This window comes from Polyergus mexicanus, unplaced genomic scaffold (genome assembly GCF_030449975.1).
Source record: "Polyergus mexicanus isolate NDT 795.1 unplaced genomic scaffold, iyPolMexi1.0 SCAF_17, whole genome shotgun sequence".
NCBI classification, from domain to species: domain Eukaryota; kingdom Metazoa; phylum Arthropoda; class Insecta; order Hymenoptera; family Formicidae; genus Polyergus; species Polyergus mexicanus.
The window spans coordinates 3,971,769-3,996,091 of record NW_027223337.1 but is presented as its reverse complement, the minus strand read 5'-3'; the positions used below and the strand labels follow the sequence as shown (position 1 = coordinate 3,996,091).

General features: G+C 45.8%; 2 protein-coding genes across 2 annotated transcripts; both read right to left on the bottom strand.

The window, feature by feature from the left end:
- Positions 1-996: 996 nt before the first annotated feature.
- On the bottom strand, positions 997-2,624 carry LOC138940843 (uncharacterized). Its single transcript, XM_070310061.1, has 3 exons — positions 1,886-2,624; positions 1,237-1,730; positions 997-1,149 (listed from the first exon to the last, which is right to left on the bottom strand). Exons 1-3 carry the CDS (start codon positions 2,622-2,624, stop codon positions 997-999), a joined length of 1,386 nt encoding a protein of 461 aa, XP_070166162.1.
- A 12-nt stretch (positions 2,625-2,636) lies between these two features.
- On the bottom strand, positions 2,637-3,611 carry LOC138940842 (uncharacterized). The gene has a single exon (XM_070310060.1). The coding sequence runs from the start codon at positions 3,609-3,611 to the stop codon at positions 2,637-2,639; it is 975 nt and encodes a 324-aa protein (XP_070166161.1).
- Between the last annotated feature and the right edge of the window lie 20,712 nt (positions 3,612-24,323).

Sequence of the window (24,323 nt, the reverse complement as noted above, 5' to 3'; positions counted from 1 at the left end):
TTGTGAATTTGGATAACACCGAAGAACCGGGTACTCATTGGGTAGCGTACGCAAAGAAGGGAAATCGCGCTATATATTTCGACGGTTTTGGTAATCTTCGACCGCCGAATGAATTGGTGCGATATTTCGGATGGAATGTGACGAAGATCGAGTACAATCGCACGTCCTTTCAACTTACGATCAAAGCATCTGCGGATAATTATGTCTGGGGTTTCTCCGAACGGTCGATGACAATCGGTGTGAACTTAAAGCCTGACAATGCGTCGTTAAGACTCAGTATTCGTTAAACAGTTTTGCCCACATGTCTATGACATTCACGCTGACCGGGAAGAGTAGCGTCCTCGCGGCACACTACCATCCAGCCATAGATTTGAGCGACGGTGATTACGAGCTCGGTCTAACAAATTTTGAGACTTATCATATATCGATATCGAACGTTGTTTGATAAAGTACCAGAGGAGTCTCTGGTTTCGGGGGATATCGGGAAGAACGCTTAGAGTCCACGCACACGTACGTTGGTCCGAGCCGCACTTCGCGAATATTCGCACTTACACTCAATTCGATGATTGACTGCCGGTTGATAATGTCCTTACTTTCACTGAGATTCTTGAGAACACCGTGAGATTGATTTCTAGATCCGATCCGAACAGCAAACCAAATTCCGAGAGCGTTGTCGATTTTTCCAAAGAAAGCGTGCGCTATAAAAAACCGTTACTCGAGGAATGATCGAGGATCACCGGAAGGGTCGATATCGACGCAGGAGCGCGGAAAATCTCCTGAGAGCTTGATTATGATTGGCTGATAGCGTCGTGCGATGCTGATTGGATTGATAAGACCGGCATAGGGATTGGGTTGAGGTCGCGTATGAGAGAAAAGGAAGAGAGAAAGAGCACTAAAGAGAAGGACTAGAGTGAGTAAGATGATGGTGGTGAGATTGTGCAAATGTCGCGATATTTTCTGAACATTCCGCCCGCCTTCTACAACAGCGTTGAAGAATTATGCTATTGGTGATGGTGAGGCCGAATACGTTGCTGGTTGCTCCGTGGGTGAGGGTTGATCTGGTGTCGTCGGAAGCACTGCCAACTTGGTGATAGGCCGCTTGAGTTCTGTTGTGGCCGTCTTGAGGGTGACCACTCTGCAGAGACCGTCCTAGCCAAGATGAAGCTGTGTGACCCGAGCAAGAGGCCATTTTGATGGGGGGAATCTCTCATCCGTGAGAAGTACAAGAGAGCCGACCTTGATTTGTGTGGTGGAATGATGCCATTTCGATATCGCTAGCTGACGTTGAAGACATTCAGCTGGCCAACGTGACCAGAAATGCTGGAATTGCTGCTGAATGAGCTGCCACCGTGATAAACTTGGAAGGGGCACTGCGGAGAGAGATGGTTCCGGAATTGTAGTTGGCGCTGCCCCGATGATGAAGTGCCCGGGGGTGAGGGCTGCCAGGTCTTCTGGGTCGTCAGAAAGTGGACACAATGGCCTGGAGTTGAGGACTGTCTCGATTTGAACTAGAAGAGTCGTAAGTTCTTCATAGGTTAGGGCAGTCTCGCCTATAGTTCTTCGCAGATGATGCTTGACCGATTTGACAGCGGCCTCCCATTTACCGCCGAAGTGAGGGGCTGCTGGAGGATTGAAGACCCAAGTGGTGCCGTCATGGGTCAGTAGCTGAGCGAGTTCCGAGAATTTCTTTGATCCCGCATTGAATAGCCGCTTAAGAGATGTATCTGCCCCTTGAAAATTGGTTCCACAGTCGCTAAAAAGAGTTTGGCAGATACCTCGCCGTCCCGTTAACCGCCGATACGCTGCGATGAATCCGTCTGTCGAGTAGTCCGTCACTGCCTCCAGATGAACCGCCGAAGTTGAGAAGCAAACAAAGATGGCTAACCATCCCTTGTGACACTTAGCCCCTCGTCCTCGCCAAGTTTTAAGAGTGAGAGGGCGTAATCAACCCCTGTGTTGAGGAAGGGACGAGATGGCGTAATGCGAGATGATGGTAGTTGACCCATGAGTTGCTGTGCCCTTACGCCTCGTTGTCGAGCACACCGAACGCAGCGGAGAATGTGAGATCTTACTGGAGCTCGGCCACCAACGATCCAGTAAGCCTGGCAAAGATAAGTCAAGGTTACCTGAGTTCCGCCGTGAAGAGTCCGTAGATGGGCGTCCGATATAATGAGTCTGGACAGATAAGAATCCCGTGGCAAGATGGCTGGGTGCTTGCATTCAGAGTCCAATTGAGAATGCTTGAGTCGGCCTCCGACTCTGAGGATGCCCGAATGATCGATAAAGGCCGTAAACTTGGCGAGAGGATGAGATCTTGACAAATGTGCTCCGCTTGAGATGAGTGTCAGTTCCGATGAGAAGTACGCCGATTGGACTGACCGAATCCAATATAATCGTGAAACTTCCAGATCTGCAGGTGTGAGAGGTGTGGCCAGAGAAGACTGTGGTATACCTTTGAGGATCGCGCAACACCGTTGACAGTGAGCCGTAATCCGAAGAAGCCGTGTGAGCGATGAGTAACGATAAAGAAGCTCCCAGAGGTGGTGTTGCCTTATTGTTGAGGAAGTGAGAAGAAGCCCGGGCCGCTCCTCAAGAGTTGCCGCCGAATCTAGCTGTGATACCATGCTTGGCCAATGTTAAGGAGGCTGTGCTAGCCATGAGGGACCGTTCCACCAAAGATGATGCCGAGAGAGTTGCGTGGAAGAGAGACCGCGAGAAGCACAGTCTGCTGGATTCTCCTTGCCGGGAATAAACCGCCAATGGCCCTGAGGTACGCGTTCTTGAATTGCCGCCACTCGATTCCGAACGAAGTCCTTCCAGCGAGAAGGATGACTGTTGATCCAGGTGAGCGATACTGATGAGTCCGTCCACAGGTAGATTGGTACCTCCGCGAGTTCTAGTGTTCGTTGAACATAACTGATGAGACGAGAGTGTAGAACCGCCGCCGTGAGTTCCAGCCGGGGAATGGTGAGCCGTTTGAGAGGTGCGACCTTAGTTTTGGCGCAGACCAGTGTGATGATTGGCTCTGTTATGTGATGGGTGACCTTGATGTAAACTGCAGCCGCCATGGCAAGTTGCGAAGCATCTGAAAATCCATGAAGTTCGACCGTGGCTGACGGCGTGAGAGACATCCACCGAGGAATCGTGATGGAAGTCAGGGCCGACAGCTCTGAACGGAAGTGCGTCCACCGATCTCGAAGTTGCGGCGAGAGATAGTCATCCCAGCCGACCTTTTCCAGCCACAGTTCCTGGAGGAGAGTCTTCGCCCTGATGATTACCGGAGATAAGAATCCCAAAGGGTCAAACAGTTGTGCTACTTCCGACAGTATGGTCCGTTTGGTGATGACGGGCCGGTTGGAGGCCTTGCTCTGGAAGACGAACGGATCTGAGTGAGGCTGCCACGTGAGTCCCATAATCTTACCCTGCGTGTTAGCGAACGAGTGAGGCTCTACTGCTGCGCCGTCCCTAGGGAAAGCCCGAAATAGCTCCGGATGATTACTTTGCCACTTCGCCAGAGGAAAGCCGCCCGCCTTGTGCCCGGGGGTAAACTGAAGGGTTTTGATAAGTTGTCCAGAAGCAAAGGTGAGTTCCGATCCGAGATCGATGAGCATCCTGACCGAGTGAGGCGAGCCGCCAGGTGATCGGATGATGGCGCAACAAGTAGCGAGTAAGACTGCCGGACGAGTGAGAGCTGCCGAGTGAGATGGAGCGAGGACTGCGTGCGTGAGTCATTCCGAAGCCGCTGATGTGGTGCTCTCATTTGGTGAGGCTAGCGCCGGCGTTTGTGGGGCTGCGGTTGAGGAGATTACTCTGCCTTGTGTAGCTGACGGACGTGGGGGCGGTTGACCATCCATGTGTATCATGGTATGATGCTTGTTGCCGCAGTCTCTGCACCTCTTGGAGTTTTGACAGGCGAGTGCGTTATGCCTGCCCAAACAATTGAAGCAGAGTCGAAGGTCGATTATTATGTTGCGCCGCAGATGAGGAGACATATCTCTGAAACGAGGACAAGAGACAATGTAATGAGGGCCAGAGCACAGTGCACATCCAGAGGTCTCCGAATTCCCAGAGGGGGGTGAGATGGCCACATGAGCGGTGGCCGTAGATGGTTTGCTGCTGTGTCGTAATGCCTTGTTTTGTCAGGTGATGTCTAATTGATTAACTTCACTGAAGAGAGAGTGTCCGATGAGCAGTGCGTCTCCGAGGATGAGAAGGAGAGGTCCATATACCGCGTACGAGACTCACAAGATGGCCGGGGAGAGAGCGTTCCAGCCGGGGAATGTGGTCAAAAGCACCGCGTGGCTACAGGAGCGAGAGAGAGAGCCTAGTCGCGTCGTAGAGATCCGTTGCCGAGCGCCCGAATCCGTCCGAGCGTCGCCGAACACGCACGAACTGGCGGGCGCGCCGGAAGTCTGAGAGCGAGAGAGAACGCGCCGAGGATCGTTCTCGAGCTTTCGCCGGTAGCACTTGGAAAGCACACATTTGGTTCTCTTAGTCCGCACACAGAGATGTTCGATCCGATTCACTGAGGAGAGAGTGTGCGATGAGCCGGCCGTATCCCGCGCACAAGGCTCACAAGATGGCCGCCGAGAGCGTGAGCCTGAGCACGTGTCGCAGAGATCCGTTACCGAGCGCCCGAGCGTCGCCGAACACGCACGAGCAACCGAGCCCGACGGAAGTCAGAGCGAGAGAGAAAGCACGACACGGATCGTTCTCGAACTTTCGTCGTTAGCACGTGGAAAGCACACACTCGAATTTCTACGTCCGCGCACAGATACGTTCGTTACCGCACCCACCGATCCGGCTCGAAGGACCAAAAATGTTTGATAAAGTACCAGAGGAGTCTCTGGTTTCGGGGGGTGTCGGGAAGAACGCTTAGAGTCCACGCACACGTACGTTGGTCCGAGCCGCACTTCGCGAATATTCGCACTTACACTCAATTCGATGATTGACTGCCGGTTGATAATGTCTTTACTTTCACTGAGATTCTTGAGAACACCGTGAGATTGATTTCTAGATCCGATCCGAATAGCAAACCAAATTCCGGGAGCGTTGTCGATTTTTCCAAAGAAAGCGTGCGCTATGAAAGACCGTTACTCGAGGAATGATCGAGGATCACCGGAAGGGTCGATATCGACGCAGGAGCGCGGAAAAGCTCCTGAGAGCTTGATTATGATTGGCTGATAGCGTCGTGCGATGCTGATTGGATTGATAAGACCGGCATTGGGATTGGGTTGAGGTCGCGTATGAGAGAGAAAAGGAAGAGAGAAAGAGCACTAAAGAGAAGGACTAGAGTGAGTAAGATGATGGTGGTGAGATTGCGCAAAAGTCGCGATATTTTCTGAACAAACGTGAATTCCTCGAATAATAAATTTTATTTCGATGAGGATGACACGGAAATTACGATTCCCGAGGGATCGTACGAGATACACGCAATACACAAGTTTTTGAAACGTGCAATTTCACGGAAACGCCCGCGACGCGTAGTTCGCTCCGGCAATCGTGTCGACAAACGTGATGATATCGCGAGGATATCGCGAGAGGAAACCGTTCGAGCGAGCGGTGACGAAGACGAGGTTGTAGAATACCCGATAGTGCTCCGTGCTAATTACAATACGATGAATAGCGAGATCAAGTGCGCTTTCAGAATAAACTTTAACGAACCCAACAACATTGGATCGCTGCTGGGATTCTCGTCAAAGCGTATATTGCTGCCGGGACAATGGCACCAATCGGACATACCGATTAATATTATCAACGTAAACATTATCCGCGTAGAGTATAACGTGACCGCTGGTGCGTACAGCAATGGCAAACGCGTTCATACGATACATGAATTTTCACCGAGCGTGCCGCCAGGATACAAGATATCGGATATATATATATATATATATATATATATATATATATATATATATATATATACATAAAAGGCACACATATATATATAACAATACATGCACACACAAACACATGGCCAAATATTATTCCTCTTGGAAAGATATATGAAAAGGCGCGCGCGCACACACACACACACACACACACACACATATATATATATATATATAAAAGTCCATATAAGTAATATGTGCAATTGTGTTCAAATATGCAATAAAGGCAGACACGTTATATCTATGTTATACTGTTATCTATACGCTTAAATACGCTTAGATATGCGTGCGAGGCAATAGAGCAGTAGAAATACACGATGTTGTCCGATTTCATCATATTGAACACAATTCTCTTTCAAATATGCATAAAACATGCAGAAATATTATCGATAACAGCGGAACTAAAATTATTGATATTATCGATAATTTCGGTCGGTATTATTGATAATTTTAGTTACGCTTAGATGAGGGCGCTAACCCGTCGGAGTTCGGCCGTCAGTTTAGGATTCCCTTAACTCGCGTCGCGTATCGCGATAGCGGATATCTCAACGTGCGCGTGTCTAGAGTCGAGTTTCGGTCTCGAGACTCGCTTCTCGCTTCTACGTATATTCTTCTGCCGACTGCGTGGCTATTCGATATTATGATAATTATCGACGCTCGCTTTGATACTCGCGACTGCTCGCGATTTTACCTGCGTTTAAGAATAAAGGTTGCGCGCGTTATGGTAATTAGTAATCAAGACTGCCCGTTTGGTAGTTATTGTGACTACCCGCGTAATATTAATTAATGATCAAGACTGCCCGCGTAATATTAATGATAAAGACTAGCCGCCGCTCGTTAGCGATGGCTCTTTTTATTATCTCCCTTTGGTTTCCTGGGAGGGGATCGTTTAGCGACAAGACTATGTGTCGTTTCGCTTGATTTTGGCAAGATCCGGATGCAAGTTAAGGAGTTCTAAGTAGGACTTCTACGTTGCATTTTCGCAATGTCCTTCTTCTGCTTGCTCTGATTTCCGCGTTTTCGCAATGAAATGATTGCACCGTCGCTCGGGCTTTGCGGGCTCGCGTTGTCAGCGCTTCGCTCGGTCAACGCTCGTAACGTGATCTGTATTCGCGTTACACGTTGAGCCATGTCTTATTGTATAAAATAATATATATATCTAAAATAATATATGAGCCGTTTATTTTGAAAGTGGCCTGAGTCCATTTGTCAATTATTTCCGGTTGCCCGTGGTTACATGTACAACTTCAAGTTATTTATCAATAAAGCATTTGAGGTTACTTATATTCCGAGTAGATACGATAATTCTGTACACATAAGTTTTCAGAGTTAGTTCAATAAGTGAGCTGTTTACTTTGAAAGTGGCCTAAGTCCAGTTATACTTAAATTAAGATATTAATTATTGATAATGTCCGAAGGCAGTGATGAAGGTAATTTTAATTAATTAGTATTTAACAAGTTAATCTCAGTTTTTGGACAATTGCTTTAGCTGAATAATCAGTACGTTTAATTAATGCAATTAAACAAATTAAATAAATTAATTAAAACTTGAAATCAATAAACTGGTTAAAAATATGTTGGATGCGTTTTGTCAGAAATGAACCGTATAAAATTTTCTATAAGACATCAATGAATGAGAATGAAAATTTTAAAGTCCTGAATTTATTACCACGTCGGGGTAGACCAAGAAAGTTCGAAAATATTGTATTGACACCACTGTATAAAAATATCAGACAAATTACAACAGTAAAATTCAAGGACATAATTGACCTATTACGATTAATACCACCGGAACATCATGATTTCTTCAAATCCCTTTCACACACACAAAATGTAGATGAGTAGTAAATTGTTTTGTAATTTATGTTTGTAATTTTGTACGTTATGTAGTTAAAAAATGTTTTGAATCGCATAAATTATGTTTTTGAAGTGTTGTAAAGATATGTAAAATACATTGAGTATTGTTTTTTTCAATTTGAAACATCTTAAATTACGTTGAATGGACTTGGGCTCCTTCAAATTTTATAACGAATCTGGTTGTTAATTTTGAAAGTGGCCTAACTCCATTCTTGGTAAGAAAACGCATATTATTCACTTAATAATTGCCATTATTTTAATAGGAACTATAAATTTAACACCTTTAGATACACTTAAGCAGTATGACTCATTAGTACCCTGTACGTATATTTTTAATTGCATTGAAACACAAACCCTTAAATATCTCAATTTAAGTATAAATGGACTTAGGCCACTTTCAAAATAAACGGCTCATATATCTATTAATTCGTATATAGCCTTTTCGGGCTATAACAATGCGAAAAGCAAGAAAATCTTAGATGCTTTGAGTATGCATTAGAAAGTATACTTAATCCTGCTGATGATCATGTAGGCAGACCTTCTAATTATAATATATCGAAGTATAAAATGTTAAATATGAATTATCCTGTACAAATTATAAAAGAAAATACGAAAAGATATGAAGATTTTTTAAATATAAATATAAATGTTTATAGAATAGAGGAGGATAAGTTTACTATTGGTCAAGCTATTATAAGTGATAATTATAAAACTAGAAAATGTATACATCTTTTAATATACAAAGAGAGAGAGAGAGAGAGAGAGAGAGAGAGAGCATATAGTTGGAATTAAAAATAAGAGTGCTTTATTAAAAGGACAAATAACAAAACAACACAAAAAGCGATACATACGTGAAAAATGCAATAATTCGTTTGAGAAAAAAGAAAAGTATAATGATCGTGTTGCCTTGTGTATATATGAAAAACAAAAAATAAAAATATCCACTAAATTAAATAGACAATATTTTTCCATAGGTGCAGAACAATATCATCCATATACAATTAGTTCAGATTTTGAAGCAACATTACAAAAATTAATTATAAAGAATGTTGAATGCGAAGCATGTGACAGACCCCCGAAAGGCTTAGTCCGTAGGACGCTAAGTCCGAAAGACGCCCTGTTGTAACCCGATCAATTTCTTAATATCAAAACATAAAACAAGCAAAATAGAGAAAAGATTAGAAAGAGCTGACTAAAGCAAAGCATTAAAATTAGGGAAAGAGCCCAAGGAAAAGAAATTAAGAAAAAATAAAGAATAAAAGATTATTAATAAAATAAAGTAAAGATACGTGACTAAAAAGAAGGAAGTCACGGTCAAGTTCTCAGAAGCTGAGTAAGCAGCTGACGAGATAGACTGACAAGCGGAGCACAAGACATGCTCCGGTCAGGGACACCATACTCCTCCCTTATCAATAACTTAATTAATTAAGATATATAATAAACGCGAGATGCACCGCGAGCAGCTCAGTAACATAGTTCGTTAACATCGCTCTCGCTGGTTCAGTAATATTATTGCACAGTATCGACGTGGATCCTAATTCTTTGGGCGTACAAATCCCGAAAGACCTCTTCCTTAGCGGCTAGAGGCACAACATTAATTGGTGGCAGCGGTGGGATACGCCAGCTCTAACAAGATCAACACCGGCAAAGGTCCATAACCACGAGGAAGAAAAATTCCGTGAAATCGACAGAACGAGAGACAGCAAGGATAACTCTGTCAGATAGCCGACACCTACAAGAGGGAATAGGAAGTCTAGCAGGAACTTCGAGACATCTGGTATGTCGAGGCGACAACGATAAGCGCAACCTGAGAAAGCGCACCGACTTATCTCAACGGCATGAGACGATCAACGCCCGACGGCCGACATCGAACGAGAGACAATGCTGCTCATTGTATTATTGTAAGTCGAGAAATTAAAATTTGTAAATGTCGGAAAACCGAAACACACAACAAAAAAGCGTAGCGAATAAATCGTGGCTATTTAGCGAACCAGCGAATAGAGCCATTAAAAATAGTGCAGTAAGCTCTATAAGAGTAGCAGTAGAAGCACTCCGGGATATACGCGATAACGTACGAAGTAATCTAAGCGCATTAAATTCAAGCGAGAATTTGTCCGAACCAGAACTCGGAGCAAACGTTGTAATCGAATGCGAATTTTCATTTGGCGAATTAGATAACAGTTTAATAGCGAATAATATAGAACTAGATGTTGAGGTCGAATCATCAATAAACGCGTCTAGTAGAAAACACCGCCGCGAATTCTCACTAACGTCATACGATTCGAGTATCTTTGACTCCGAAATCTATCGCACTCGAGACATGTATAACTCAAACGCTCTCGCATCGCAACCGATCACATCGGAAGATAAGGGAATTAAGCGACTACAAGAAGAAGCAATTAGAAACGCGACACAATCAAACGCGCAAGCTCAACACAAACCGCAGAAAGAAACGGACGAAGCAGCCGACGATCTTAGGGAAATATTGCGGGAAATGAGAGAAGAGATGAGACGAGAAATTAGAAGTATGCATGCCGAGATACACGATTTAAGAATTAGAGGACCGCAACCCCGACAAAACAACGGGTATAGAACTCCGCCGAGAGAAAGAACCGAGACCGCGTACGAGTCCACATCCGAGGATGTACGACATCGAAAAGGACGCGGATTTTTACCATTAAAAAAGTATTGTGGAATGATTCCGGAATTCGACGGATCACCCAATAAACTACAAGAATTTTTGAGCGCGACTACATACGCAGTAGAACATATCGACCCGTTAGATGAAGTAACGCTATTAGGAGTAGTATTATGCACAAAATTAAAAGATAGAGCGATGCTACATTTTCAAACGTGTAAAATTCGAGGTTTGCACAGTTGAAACGAGAACTAGAGGTTTGTTACGCAAGTAAAAAAAGTACGACCCATCTACAAATCGAATTTAACACGCTAAAGCAGAAACCAGGAGAAAACGCACGAACTTACGGACTTAGAGCAGACAAATTAGCCATAGAGCTATACGAGTCAATGATGGAAGGACGTCATCATACAGTAGATAATAAACGCGCAATAATAGAAATAATACAACAGCAAGCCTTAGAGAATTTCCAAATAGGATTGCAGGATGAAATTAAAACAATTGTTCGATCGCGAGAATATGCTACGTTGCAAGAAGCAATAGCAGCGGCCAGCGCGGAAGAAAAGGTTAAAGGGCCACCCGCGACCGGCACGCGAAGCAAAATAAATTTCACACCGACCTATAAACAAGAAAATAAAATAAACGTGCAACGTCAAAAATGCAGAAAAACTGAGCATTACGGCCGAGATTGTCGAACTAGTCGATACACGAATCGATTTTCATTGCCAAAACCTGATAGACAACCCCGCATAAATACGATAAATACATATTGCAAATATTGCAAAAAATCTGGACATGATCGCGAAGAATGTTGGTTATTACACGGACGACCCAATAGAGATCAATCGAGCCGAACCAAACAATATAATTCGCGACCGGAAAATAGAAATCGTAAGAGCAACGAGTAAGGAAAAAAGAGATCTAATACGGCACACAGTAGTTACGAGGAAGACAAGGAATAAACGAAGCAACGACGACCCGCAATCGAATATCGCGTTACACACGTGAAGCGTCATAGCTTTACCTATGCGAGAATCGAAAAAAGGAAAAATTAATTTATTGTTCGACACGGGAGCCGTTATATCACTAATTAAAGTGAAACATTTAAAAGACGAAACGCTAATAACAGAAGATAAAATAGCACTCACAGGAGTAACAGGACATAATATACGATAGGAAGAATCAACGCCACAATAAATTTAAACGACGGTAGAATGAAACATAGAACGTACGTCGTAAAAGATGATTTTCCGATCGAATACAACGGAATATTAGGAGTAGACTTTCTGAAAAAACAGGGAGCCAGTTGCAACTACTCGAAGAAACAACTGAGAATCGGACGGAATACTTTGAAATTATATCCATATCAAAGAACCACATTGCAACCCCATAATGAAACAATAATACAAATACCTACAAATAAAAATATGATAGGTATCATCCAAGCGGAAGAAGCCGTACCTGGGGTATTTATAGGAAGCTGCCTGATCGATCCACAAAATTATCTATATCCCGCAAGTATAATAAACACAACCGATAATGTAATTGAAATGTTAATGCCGCAAGTAACAATTAAAGAAATCATACAAGAAAACACGGTGGAAATAAATGCCTCACAAGCGAAAAGTGGAGAAAATGACATCCCGCGTATCGAAAAGGTAACACGAGCCCTTCGAATCAACCATTTAAACAAGGAAAAATTAAGAGCAATAAAGGAGATATACGAAAATTATAGCGTATATTCCACATCGAAGGAGAACCACTGACTTGCACCGACACAATCGCGCATAAGATTGCAACGCAAGCAGATAGCTCACCAGTCAACGTACGGCCTTACCGCCTGCCGGAGAAGCATAAAGAGAAAGTAAATCGACAAGTCCGAGAAATGTTAAAAAATAAAATAATCCGACCAAGTACGAGCCAATGGAACGCACCGTTATTGATAGTCCCTAACAAAGCCGATGCGTCAGGAAAACCGAAATTACGAGTAGTTGTAGATTTCAGAAAATTAATTGATCTAACTGTAGGAGATTCATTTCCCTTACCGAATATAACGGATATATTAGATCAGCTGGGAAACGCCAAGTACTTTACAATCCTGGATTTAGCATCTGGATACCATCAAATTCCGATGGAAGAAAGCGACAAATGCAAAATCGCTTTTTAGCTTTTCGCTGGCGCCACATTTCAAAGGTTAATGAACTCAATACTGATAGGCATACAAGGAATAAAATGTCTAGTATATCTAGACGACACCGTAATCTACGGAGCTAATTTACAGGAACATAATAAAAGCCTCGTCGAAGTCCTACGAAGACTGTGAAAGAATAGCCTCAAACTACAGCTGGACAAATGCGAATTCCTACGAAAAAAAGTGACATATTTAGATCATATATGGTAATTACAGAAAACGGAATATCGCCATCTAAATTGGAAGCCGTAAGAAATTTTCCGACGCCTAAAAAAGTAAAAGATATCGAAGCTTTCATAGGATTAGAAAATTTAATGAAAATTTTTCGAAAATTGCGAAACCGCTAACGAAGCTAACAAAAAAGGAAAATAAATTCGAATGGACGCAGGAACAACAAGCATTTGAAATGCTCAAAGAAAAATTAAGGACCTTTATTAAAATATCCAGATTGTGAAAAGGAGTTCATTCCCAACAAACACAGATACATAACTGTAACATTGCCATAATGAAACGCAATGTAACAAATAATATAACGTATTTGTTACATGTAACATTCACGTTAGTTGTAATTTCCCACTCATATAAAATTGCAGTTATATAACAGGAATATAAAATGTTACTAAAATGTTATATGATTGTTACAGTCATGTAATAGTTCATCCAAGTAGCAAACTGACGTCACAATGACAGTAAATTTTGGTCACAAAATGACCAATTAAAATCCTAAGTTAGATCTCATGAGACTCGAAAATTACGTCAATGTGTCACATCCACGGGACATCATCTTTTGACGTTTGTTTGGCAGCAAAACTAAGACCAATTACAATAGTAATATAACACATATTAATATATCAATATATACAATAGTAATATATCACATATTAATGTGATATATATTATAGGTAAATTTAAATAATTTAATTTATAAAATTAAAGATTTTATTTATATAGAAGTTAATTTATGTTTTATATTTTAAGCAAATAATAACAAACGATTTTCACTTATTCGGATAGAAATTGTCCGAATAAATAAAAATCGGATATTATATGTTAAATTTTCCAAAAATCAATTCAATATCTGAATTTTCTGGTACGGGAATCGTATCAGAGATTGAATTGATAAAAATAATTACAATGTTATTAGTCTTATTTTGCAGGCTTTATATACGCTCATGACAAAAATTTAAATACGGGTATAGGTAACGAATAGCGCGCTGCATAGCGGTAAGCAAATGAACTATAATCTCAATATTAATTACAACAGGACTTTATTTGAACGATCATAGGATGTCTTCAAAATTACGTCTTTGGCTAATCTAAGAAATGAGGTCTTTTAAACGTCAATTATTAGTTGCCGACATTATAGACCAAAAATAAATGTCATTATGTCGTCATTTAACGTTACTCTGTTACTTGGGCTGTTACATATATTACTCCCATGTTACATAGCAATTATATTCTAGTATTATATTACATAAATAAAAGACAGTTATATAATCTCAATATAAATTAGGTATAACAAATGTTACATTAAATGTTACTCCCATGTTACATAGCAGTTATATTCTGGTGTTATATTGCATAAATAAGAGACAGTTATATAATTCCAATATAAATTAGGCATAACAACTGTTACATTACATGTTATTCCCATGTTATATAGCAGTTATATTCTGTGTTTGCTGGGTTGTAACGACCGATGTATCAGACTATGCAATCGGAGCGATATTATCGCAAGGACAAATAAGCCAGGATCAACCAATAGCATATGCCAGTCGAATATTAGCAAAAGCCGAACATATTTTACGCCTACTGAAAACGACCTAAATAAATGCGTGCGAAATAATGATCAATATGTTTGCGAACAGAATTATCCCGTACATTATTTAAACGAAGGAGCACTATGCGAAGTACAAGCATATGTACAGTTAGAGACATACGCAAACAATTGTAATATTCGACACATACACACGAATACAACAATATAGATAGCGCTGAGTAATGCGAACTCATGGTTATACTCTACACGAGCAAACCAACCGATCGAAATAACGTGCGAAAACGACGCAACACAAAAACTAGAAATAAAAAGAAGCGGACAAATCACATTAAAAGAAAAATGTAAATTAACAACACAAGACGTCATAATACGGACAAACAAGCCCGCGATAATAACAATCGTACAGACGAACTTACCAGTTTACAATCTTACGATGACACACGACAAATGAAACGAAAAAACATTGGACAAAATTAGACCGATAAAATTACGAAAAGTCATTAGAAACCCGACAGAATTAAGGGACCTAAGTGAAAGATTTGACGAAACAAACGAAGACTTAAATAACGATTATTTTCCTACTAACGAACATTATATATCCCATAGCTTCAAGTTGCATAGGAATAATAATAATAATTACCATAATAGCAATTATATACGCTAAAAAAAATGTAAGGAAAAGAAAAAATTACCAGGAACTAATATAAATCCGGTGTGCAAACCGAGAATAATTCAAGAGCACATCTACGGCACCGCAAGCGGATCGAATAGAACAGCTGAGATAGAAACCGACACCGCGATAACTAACACTGCGATACTATATTAAAATAAAGTAGATATAAGAAACAATTGTAAAATGCGAAAAATGTATAGCGAAAAAATGTGTAGACGAAAATTCACGTATAGTTAATTTTCTTTTTCCAAACGGGGAAGGATGCCGTAACCCGACTAATTTCTTAATATCAAAAGATAAAACAAGCAAAGTAGAGAAAAGATTAGGAAAGAGATGACTAAAGCAAAGCATTAAAATTAGGGAAAGATCCCAAGAAAAAGAAATTAAGAAAGAATAAAGAATAAAAGATTATTAATAAAATAAAGTAAAGATACGTGACTAAAGAGAAGGAAGTCACGGTCAAGTTCTTAGAAGCTGAGTAAGCAGCTGACGAGACAGACTGACAAGCGGAGCACGAGACATGCTCCGGTCAGGAACACCACACAGTAGTATAGGGGCCATTATAGCGAGACACAACAAACCCCCACTCCTCGGCCACTGGCGCCGACCCCTGCTGTGCCGGTCTGGGGTCTTTCGCCCAAAGGTGTCTGTGGAAAAAAGAGTGGAGGGGACTCGTGGACGTCTACGAGGCAATTTTTCTTTTAAATTATTTAAATAAAAAAGATTTTTGTTTTTAAATTTTTAAATTTTTTTTTATTTTCTTTATTTTTTTCCGAGGCGAGTGGAAATTCTCGGGGTTCGAACCTGGGTCCTCCGCATTTCCAGACAGGGTCCTAGTATGCTGGGCTAGTTGAAATCTTATTAGAATAAGGATTAGATGTAGTATTTGTAGAGAGTAGCCCTCCGGCATAGGGGACCCTGCGCTCTGATTGGCTTCCCTATAGTGGCTGGCAGTTTGATTGGATGAGGAGCATTGTTTCTGAATGAAAAAGAAAAACGCGACAAAATAACACGTGTATAAGTATCGGCAAGATGGCGACTACCGAGGATGGAGATATCGTCCCTCTCGACGGTGTGCCACCTTGACGTGGTGAGAGGGCTCACCCTGAAGCTCCTCTTGGAGGAGTGGAAGGGTGCTAAGAGCACACCAAATCGCGTTATGCGGGTGGAGGTAGATTCAGGGGTACCGAGGGTGGGAAAGGGCCTCGTTGGGGTGGCTCGGCTATCCCTACGGGTGCAGGGGTCACGATCGAAAACCGGGCGAACGCCTGGCTAGTAGATCGGGGGCAGGAATGCCCTTAAGCCTTCGCACGGCCGGGGAGGGGGTTGGGCGGCTTTGGGGAGGTTCTCGCGTGCGCAAGTGCGCAAACCCAGGACGATGAATTCTCTGGGCAGGCTGTCTGGAGGAGGAGGGACTCATAGCTTGGCTCAAATCCCGAATCTGAAGGAATACAGCCAAGGCACTTCCTCCTCGGAGGAGTGCTTCCGGGGGCGGCGTCTTGGGGGGAGTCCGACTTCGGCTGGATGAGCCTCTTGGAAGCAGTCGTGCTTCCGCTAGGATAGTCTTAACCTCGTATGAGGGGTCCGGGTAGGTCTTCCGCTCTGGGTGGTTCTCTTCGGGGAAACACAGAGCGGGATATAGGCTGGCCACCTTATATCTCGATAGCCTCGGTGTCAAGAGGAGGATGTGCTGCGGAGGGACCTTGGTCCTGATACAACCACATCCGACCCCCAGGGGGTCTGCCTTTCCCCTCGGATAAAAACGCGGAGGCAGGGACACGGTGTAGGGACTATGGAGGGCCGAAGGGTAAAAACACTCGAGTCTTCGCGCCTTGTGCCCAAAGCTCAACATCCTACGAACAGAAGTCTGCATTTTTCCTCGTATAAAAACTCGGATGCAGCCGGTGCAGGGATATTTCAGCATGGCAAATATCCCTGTCAAATGGCGTGGCCCGATCGATGGGAAGGCACGTGCCTGCGCGAGTCGGTACCCCGATCTAGCCAATCGGGGTTGCCTTTCCTCTCCTGTTTCGCCGGGGGAGGGAACCCTACGGCGGGCTCGTTGCGGGTGGCGACCCGACCGCCAACACAGGCGTCCGCCTAGTGTGGGTCTGTCTCACCCCACTATAAAAAAGCGGAGACAGAAAAAAGGGAGGTGCGGGCTCCCCGTGTTGAGACAGAAATGGCACCGCATGGAGCTCAGACCCCCGGCGAACAGAGAGGGGTCAAGGATGGGCGGCCCGAGCCAAGGGGCCTTGTTCATTTTTCCCTTTCGACGGCTGGCCACCTTAGCGTGGTGAGAGGGCTCCCCTGAAGCCTCCTGCCTTGTGCAGGAGGTGGAAGGGATCTAAGAGCCAGCCAAAGGAGGAGCACACCTCTGGAAAAAGCCGGGCAGAACGGGCTCGTTAGGCGTGGTGGAGCCAACCGTCCTAGGGGAAGGAAAACCCCGAAATCAAACCAGTTCTTTGTTTCAGATGGGAATGGACAACAGAACGAGAATGAACTCTGGGGGTTCGGATACCTCAGACCGGCAGGTGGGGAGTACTGTCCCGGCTCCCCACAGGTCGTCATCCTGCGACGGGCCGTCTGCGCTGTTGCCAGCGAGCAACGCAGAGGAATCGGCGGTCGCTGAGGCGGGGAAGAGGAAGAGGGCGCTTGACCGCTACGTTGCGGAAGTGACTGAGCGGTACGAGGCTCGGGAAGCGACACCACCACGCGACCGGGAGAAGGAGAGGAGGCCCATCGTTCTCCTGGAAAGGCTTCCAGAACATCTGGGTGAGGTAGATATGACCACCGAGGAGGAGTCCTACCAGACGGAGGCCTGCTTTGAGGACTTCATCGGTCCTTACTATGAACGTAAGGGTCGGTGGATGCCTCCGAGCCCGAGGAGGGTCCCGACGCCGGTGGGGGTGACTCCAGGGACAAAGTCCAGGGGGCCCTCCCCATCGACGGGGATTAACAGCGCGGAAGGGATGCCGCCACCGCCACCGCGGATTAGGACGCCGCGGAAGAAGAGGGCGAAGAAGAAGGAAGCGTCGGGGAAGGCGAGGTCGCGGTCGCCCCTGGTGGACAGGTATTCCGACAGCGAATCGACCGACTACCCTGCCGACGCGGAGAACGACCGGGGGGTCCTGACGCAGGACGCGGCGGTCCCCGGGCTTTCCTAAAAGGATCGGCGGAACATCGCCGACGCCAAGAAAGGAAGGGGCAGACCACCCACTACGGGTTAGTATGTCGGACGGACCAAGGCTATGGAGCGCCTAGCCGAGGCCAAGGAGAGGGAGCTACGGGCTCTCGAGGAGGCTCGTATTCTACAGAAGGGATACTTGCCTCCTCAGACGCAGGGGACGGGGGGACCCTTCCCCGCGAGAAAAAGATCCTCGAGCAGGCGAGGGACCTTACGACCCTCGAGATCGAGAAGCGGTCTCGTGCGTCCCTGGAGGAGCTGGAGCGGATGGTATCCGTCTCCAGTAATCTGAAGGGGACGTACAAGAGGAGTATGCGCCTTGTTACCGTGAAGGTCAAGGCGTATTGCACCGTGCTCCTCGGAAGGGTCGCTTCTTCAGTCTCGGGAGGGGACGCACAGGTGGGCCTCCTCAAATCAGCCAACGAGTGGCTAAAGAGGAGACTCACCTCGTGCGAGGAGGAGATTCGGGCGCTGCGGGAGGAGGTGACAACTCTTCGGAGTCGGAACTACCCTCCCGCAATTGCACCGCCCAAAGGGAGGAGCCCGCCTGCGAAGGTTCCTCGGGCGCGGGAGCCCGAGGGTCCTTCGCTGCTGCAGGGCACTGAAGGTGGAGAGACGCGACCGTCGGGGGCGGGCCGCGGGGACTCAGAGGAGTCCATTCCGGGGGGGGGGGGCGCGGCGAGTCCTGCGAGACTCGCCGGATTTCGCACCCACTGTCGTCCTCTCTGACGGCGACGTGGATCCGGAGGGGGTGAGTGATGTCGGGGGCTCTTCGGGCCACCTGTCCATGGCCCAAGTGGAGGCCCTTCTGGCCGAGGGGCTGAGAGGTATGGAGGAGCGCCTCTTGACCGCGCTGAAGCGGTCGGGGGCGGGGTGGGGACCGGAAGCAAGTCCGGGGGGGCGGTGGGATCGTGGCTGCGCCCCCTCCCCGCCAAGCCCTCCCGGCCCAGCGGCCAATGAAGGCCAAGTCCCGAAAGGGGGGTGGGAGGAAGGCCGCGGCCCCTCCCGCCAACCCCGACCGGGCTCGGCGGGCACCCCCTGCGGCGCTCCCTCCCGCGCGAGCGGGGGAGTCGTGGGCGCAGGTGGTGTGAAGGAAGGGGGTGGAAGCGGGACCCGCAAGGGACCCTCCCCACCCCAACCCCCTCCCTCGGGACCAGGAAGGCCGTCCGGTAGAGGGAGGAGAGGGGCGGTCCCCACTCAGGCCGCCACAGCGAGAAGGGCGAGGGTGCGGAGACCCCGGCCTCCAGGTCCGGCAGCGGTCATGCTGTCGGCACCGGAGGGTGCGGGGCTGTCCGTGGACGCGGCGATGGTCAGGGCCCGGGAGCGTATAGACCTCCCGGATCTGGGCATCGCCGACTCGCGTGTTCGGGGGGCCATGAACGGGGGGATCCTGATTGAGATCCCCAGGCCAGTCAGGGCCCGCGAGGAGGACCCGGAGCCTCCCACATCCGCCGAACTGGCGGACAGGCTAGTGGAGAGCCTTAGGGGGCTCCTTGAGGGGACTGGGGTCCGGGTACCCGGCCCACTAAGTTCGCAGAGATGCGACTTAGAGGGCTGGACAGCTCGGTGATCCTCGGGGAGGCGCGAGAGGCCCTCATGGCCCTCGGGGGGTTGGGGGGCGGGGATCTCCGAGTCGGGAACATTCGGAGGTCCTCGTCCGGCCCGGGGACCATGTGGGTGCGGGCTCCCGCGGCCTTCATCAAGAGGCTGGCGGTGGCCGAGAGGGTGCGCGTGGGGTGGACGTGGGCACAGGTGGAGGTGCTCCGCGCCCGCCCCTTGCAGTGCTTCCGCTGCCTGGCGATCGGCCACGTCAGGCAGCGGTGCACGGGAGGGGAGGATCGGTCCGGGCTATGCTACCGTTGTGGCAAGCCTGGCCACCTCGCAGTTCGGTGGGAGGGGACCCCGAGTTGCCCGATCTGTTCGGGACTCGGGCTCCCCGCCGAGCATCGCTTGGGGAGTAGGGGGTGTAAACCCTCCCTTCGGGCGAGGAAGGAAAAGGGGGGAGGCCACCCGAGGTACCTCGGGGAGCCTTGGGCCGGGCGCAGGAGCCCGATCCCTCCGGGGCGTGTTCCATCCCGGAGCCCTCGACTGCCCATGGGGCAGGTGGGAAAGGGGGTGATCAGAGGATGGAGGTGGAATAGCCCCCACACCCTCTGATCACCCGTTGGAAGAAAGCGCCAGAGGGCGCGCCCTGAGGTAGGGTTACGGCGGAGGGGCGCTGGGAAGCGCATGTGTGGCCCGGCGGTGGTTGTAGAGCGTAAGCACATCCCGCCGTCGGGCCGGGAAGCGCCAGGTAGGAACCTGGCGCCACGGAGGGGGGGTTTAGTGGGTATTCCCCGGGCCGCTTGTTTAGGCTCGGGAGGAGTCCCACATACCCATGCCCACTGAAATGTGGGCAGGAAATGCGTAAAGGCATTTCCCCTCCCTGCTAAGGCTAAAAAAAAAGGATGGAGATATCTCCGCTTCACCACCCCTACAGAAAAACCGAGAAATGTACGGTATATTTCATCCTCTCCTCCGTCCTCTTTGTGAAAATAGAAAAACGGATAAGGTACTGCTAGAATAAAGTAACTGACGAAAGGCTAAACAAAGTGCTAAAAGCAATGTAAAATTAATGACATCAGTATCAGAGATATATAAGTATGAATATATTTTATTTTGACAGATATTATAACCTTCAAATGTATCTCCTTTTCACGATTTCATATTTTACATAGATTTAGCAGTATAAAGTGTTATAAGAATACTGATTATATTTTCCCAAAATGATTTTTATTTCTCTCCATCTGTTACGTATTCAAACAAACAGTGCGCATGTTTCTGTGTACAAATGAACGGTGTCCAAACGAACGGTGGGCAAATGAACGGTGTCCAAACGAACGGTGGGCAAATGAACGGTGTCCAAACGAACAGTGGGCAAATGAACGGTGTCCAAACGAACGGAGGGCAAATAACGGTGTCCAAATGAACGGTGCGCATCTTTCTGTGTCCAAACGAACGGTGTCCAAATAAACAGTGTCCAATTGAGCGGTGTCCAAGTAAACGATGCGTATTTTCTTATGTGTCCAAAAGCTACTGTATCCAAAATTACTGTGTCCAAATGCACTGTGTCCAATTGAACCGTGTGCACAATCTCGTGTCCATTTGTAACGTGTCCATTTGCACCGTGTCCAATTGTACTGTGTCCAAGTGAAGGCCACTCGTCACGGAGACGCCGGGAAGAAAGGATAGGAAAAGAGAAAATGTTTTCACGTAGCATTATTTTAAAAACAGTTTTATTTATATTTATTTATATTTCTTACATAAGAATATTATGCTTTGTACAATAAAAAATTATTTTACATAAAAATATTTGTACAATAAAAATTCTTATTTACAATTAAATATAACTATTGGGTTGAGTAAAAAGTCATTGCGTATTTTTTATATGTTTTTCAAAATCATTTATTTATATAAAGAACAAAGATCAATCAATGATATATTTTCCGTTTTGTTCGATGACCTTTTGCCATCTTTCGGTGAGCTTCATAATTCCCCGTTCGTAGAAGGACTTGTCTTTATTAGCGAAAAACAGAACAAGGTGCTGATTTACCGCCTCATCTGAATTTAACGTTATTCCACCCAAGGAGTTTTGAAGAGAGCGAAATAAGTGGAAGTCTGACGGCGCAAGGTCAGGCGAGTATGCTGGGGGGGGGGGGGTAACACATCCCATCCAAGCTCCAATAATTTTTGACGGGTCGCCAAAGATGTGTGTGGTCTCGCATTGTCGTGATGGAAAACAACTCTTTTACGATTGACGAGCTCCGGACGTTTCTGGATGACAGATTCGTTCAAACTGTCCAATTGCCGACAGTACACATCCGAATTGATTGTTTGGTTCCTTGGTAGGAGCTCTAAAAACACCACACCCTTCCAATCCCACCACACTGAGAGCATAACCTTTCTCTGATGAAGTTCTGCTTTTGAAGTCGTTTGAGGCGAATCATCACGTCGGGACCAAGACCGTTTGCGTTCCACATTGTTGTAAACAATCCACTTCTCATCACCAGTTATCATTCGTTTAAAAAAAGAATCGTTTTCTTTACGTTTCATGAGCATATCGCAGATGTTTATACGCGCCTCTCAAATGAACTTCTTTGAGTTTATGAGGAATCCAAATATCGAGCTTGCTTATGTATCCCAGCTTCTTTAGGTGGACACTTTTTTGACTGATCTTCAATGTTTCTGCAATCTCTCGTGTCGTGTAACGTGGGTTTGACTTGATCAATGCCTTTATTTTGTCGTCATCAACCTCGGTGGGCCTTCCTAACCGAGGAGCATCTTTGAGATCCAAATCACCAGCGCGGAATTTCTTGAACCAGTTTTGGCACTGATGTTCTTATAGAGTATCGTCACCGTAAATTTTACGCAATTTTTGACAAGCTTGACGCGCGTTCTTCCCTTTACGAAAGTAAAACAGTAAAATATGGCGAAAATGCACAATTTGGTCTTCCATCTTCAACTTGTTATAAAATCTCCAAAACTCAACCAAATCGCTCAATTTTTTTTTTAGAATGAAGCTTAAACCGTCAGCTGTTAAACGATATATGACAAACATATGTGTGAATGACTCTAGTACTGCCAAAACTGAACTAATGCCATCTGTTGCAAAAATACGCAATGACTTTTTACTCAACCCAATATATTGCGTAGCAAAAAAGATGATCTCTTAGCACGAGGGAAAATACGCGAATTCGTTATATTGCAACTTTAAAAACGAGAGTTGAGAAAACAGAGAAGAATAATTATCGTTCTGCTACATAGCCGTATGGTAACGAACAATGACTATTGATAAATTTACGTTTCATCAATACAGGAGCACATACTTCAGTTTCATAGCGTGTTACCAGCTCATGAAACACAGTACGCCAAATTGCTCTAAACCGTAAGTTTATCGAAGTTCCAGCCGATTCTTCCTCATTTTCTTCATTTTCCCGTACCCTTTCTTTAGCTAACATCAAATTTCTAATACTAAGAAAATTGATTAGTTGAGAGTTTTCAAAATTTAAGGTTATGCCCTTCACTTTGCAGCATTCGTGTGTTCGTCCGACCGGTGCACGAACAATGTACGCATAAAATTTAGGGCCACTACATACGAACGTCTCGATATAGCTACCGCGGCCGTAACTTTCAAGCTCGTCCGTCATATCGCCTAGAAAATTTCCCGTACGTGGTTCATACGTTCGGGTCACCCTGCTCACGTAAATACATGAATCCGTATTATAATACAAAACGCGACGATCTAATCGCTCTAAATAAGAATATAATTTTAAACGCGTCTGCGCCGTCGTATATGCAGCTATTACAACATTCGTTATCGGTGAGGGAATGACAGCGTCTTGTCGCAATCGCCACGAAAGATATATTACCTCGTCTTTTACGGGTAATATGACGGTTATCTCGTGCTCAGCACTCATCATCAATGTCGCAAAACGCTGAGGCGTTCTCACGACTTCGGTATTTGGTAAATTGGATCGCTGACCGAATTTTCCCCAAAAAGAATTTAAGCACAGTTTCGCGACAGAACGTAAACCGGGATTCCGAGTGACGTTACGTTTATCAAGAACGATACCTTCGGTTTTCTCGTACTCCCTCAGATATCGTTCTTTAGCATCGTCGTCGTTTTCCCCGCATTCACACGGCCATCCACTGGCTTCTTGTTTAAGCTGCAAGAATGTATTTATATATTCGGTGAGCAATCCGCCTTGACGTGTCGTATGATCGAATTGGCTAACTTTATATTTGGCAATAGCCAAATCTCGCTTACAGCTGTCACGAGATAACCCTTTCCGTTGGCCTTGCGTAATTCGCAGGTCACCCACGTACCCTCGAATTCGCGTTCACGAGCATCGTCATGTGTACAGGGCACCTGCGAAAATGTTTCGCAACAACTGCGGCATAAAGCAAAAAGCAATTTTCCCTGCACACGATATGGGAGTACCGGATGAAATAGGTCGCGTGGTGGGAGTACTCTGCAACGTATGAGTCCTTCAATCGTATCGAAATTATAATTCGGTGCCCTTCCGATTATTGCGGAACATTCCTCGCCGACGTAAATATCCGGATG

Excerpts from the sequence above, each read along its gene's own strand:
- LOC138940843 (XM_070310061.1), bottom strand. The coding sequence starts at position 2,624 with ATGGTATCACAGCTAGATTCGGCGGCAACTCTTGAGGAGCGGCCCGGG. Across the intron at positions 1,731-1,885 it reads GCTAAGTGTCACAAGGGATG|GGGCAGATACATCTCTTAAG; the intron begins GTTAGCCATCTT and ends CCAATTTTCAAG. Across the intron at positions 1,150-1,236 it reads ATTCCACCACACAAATCAAG|GACGGTCTCTGCAGAGTGGT; the intron begins GTCGGCTCTCTT and ends CATCTTGGCTAG.
- LOC138940842 (XM_070310060.1), bottom strand. The coding sequence starts at position 3,611 with ATGCTCATCGATCTCGGATCGGAACTCACCTTTGCTTCTGGACAACTT.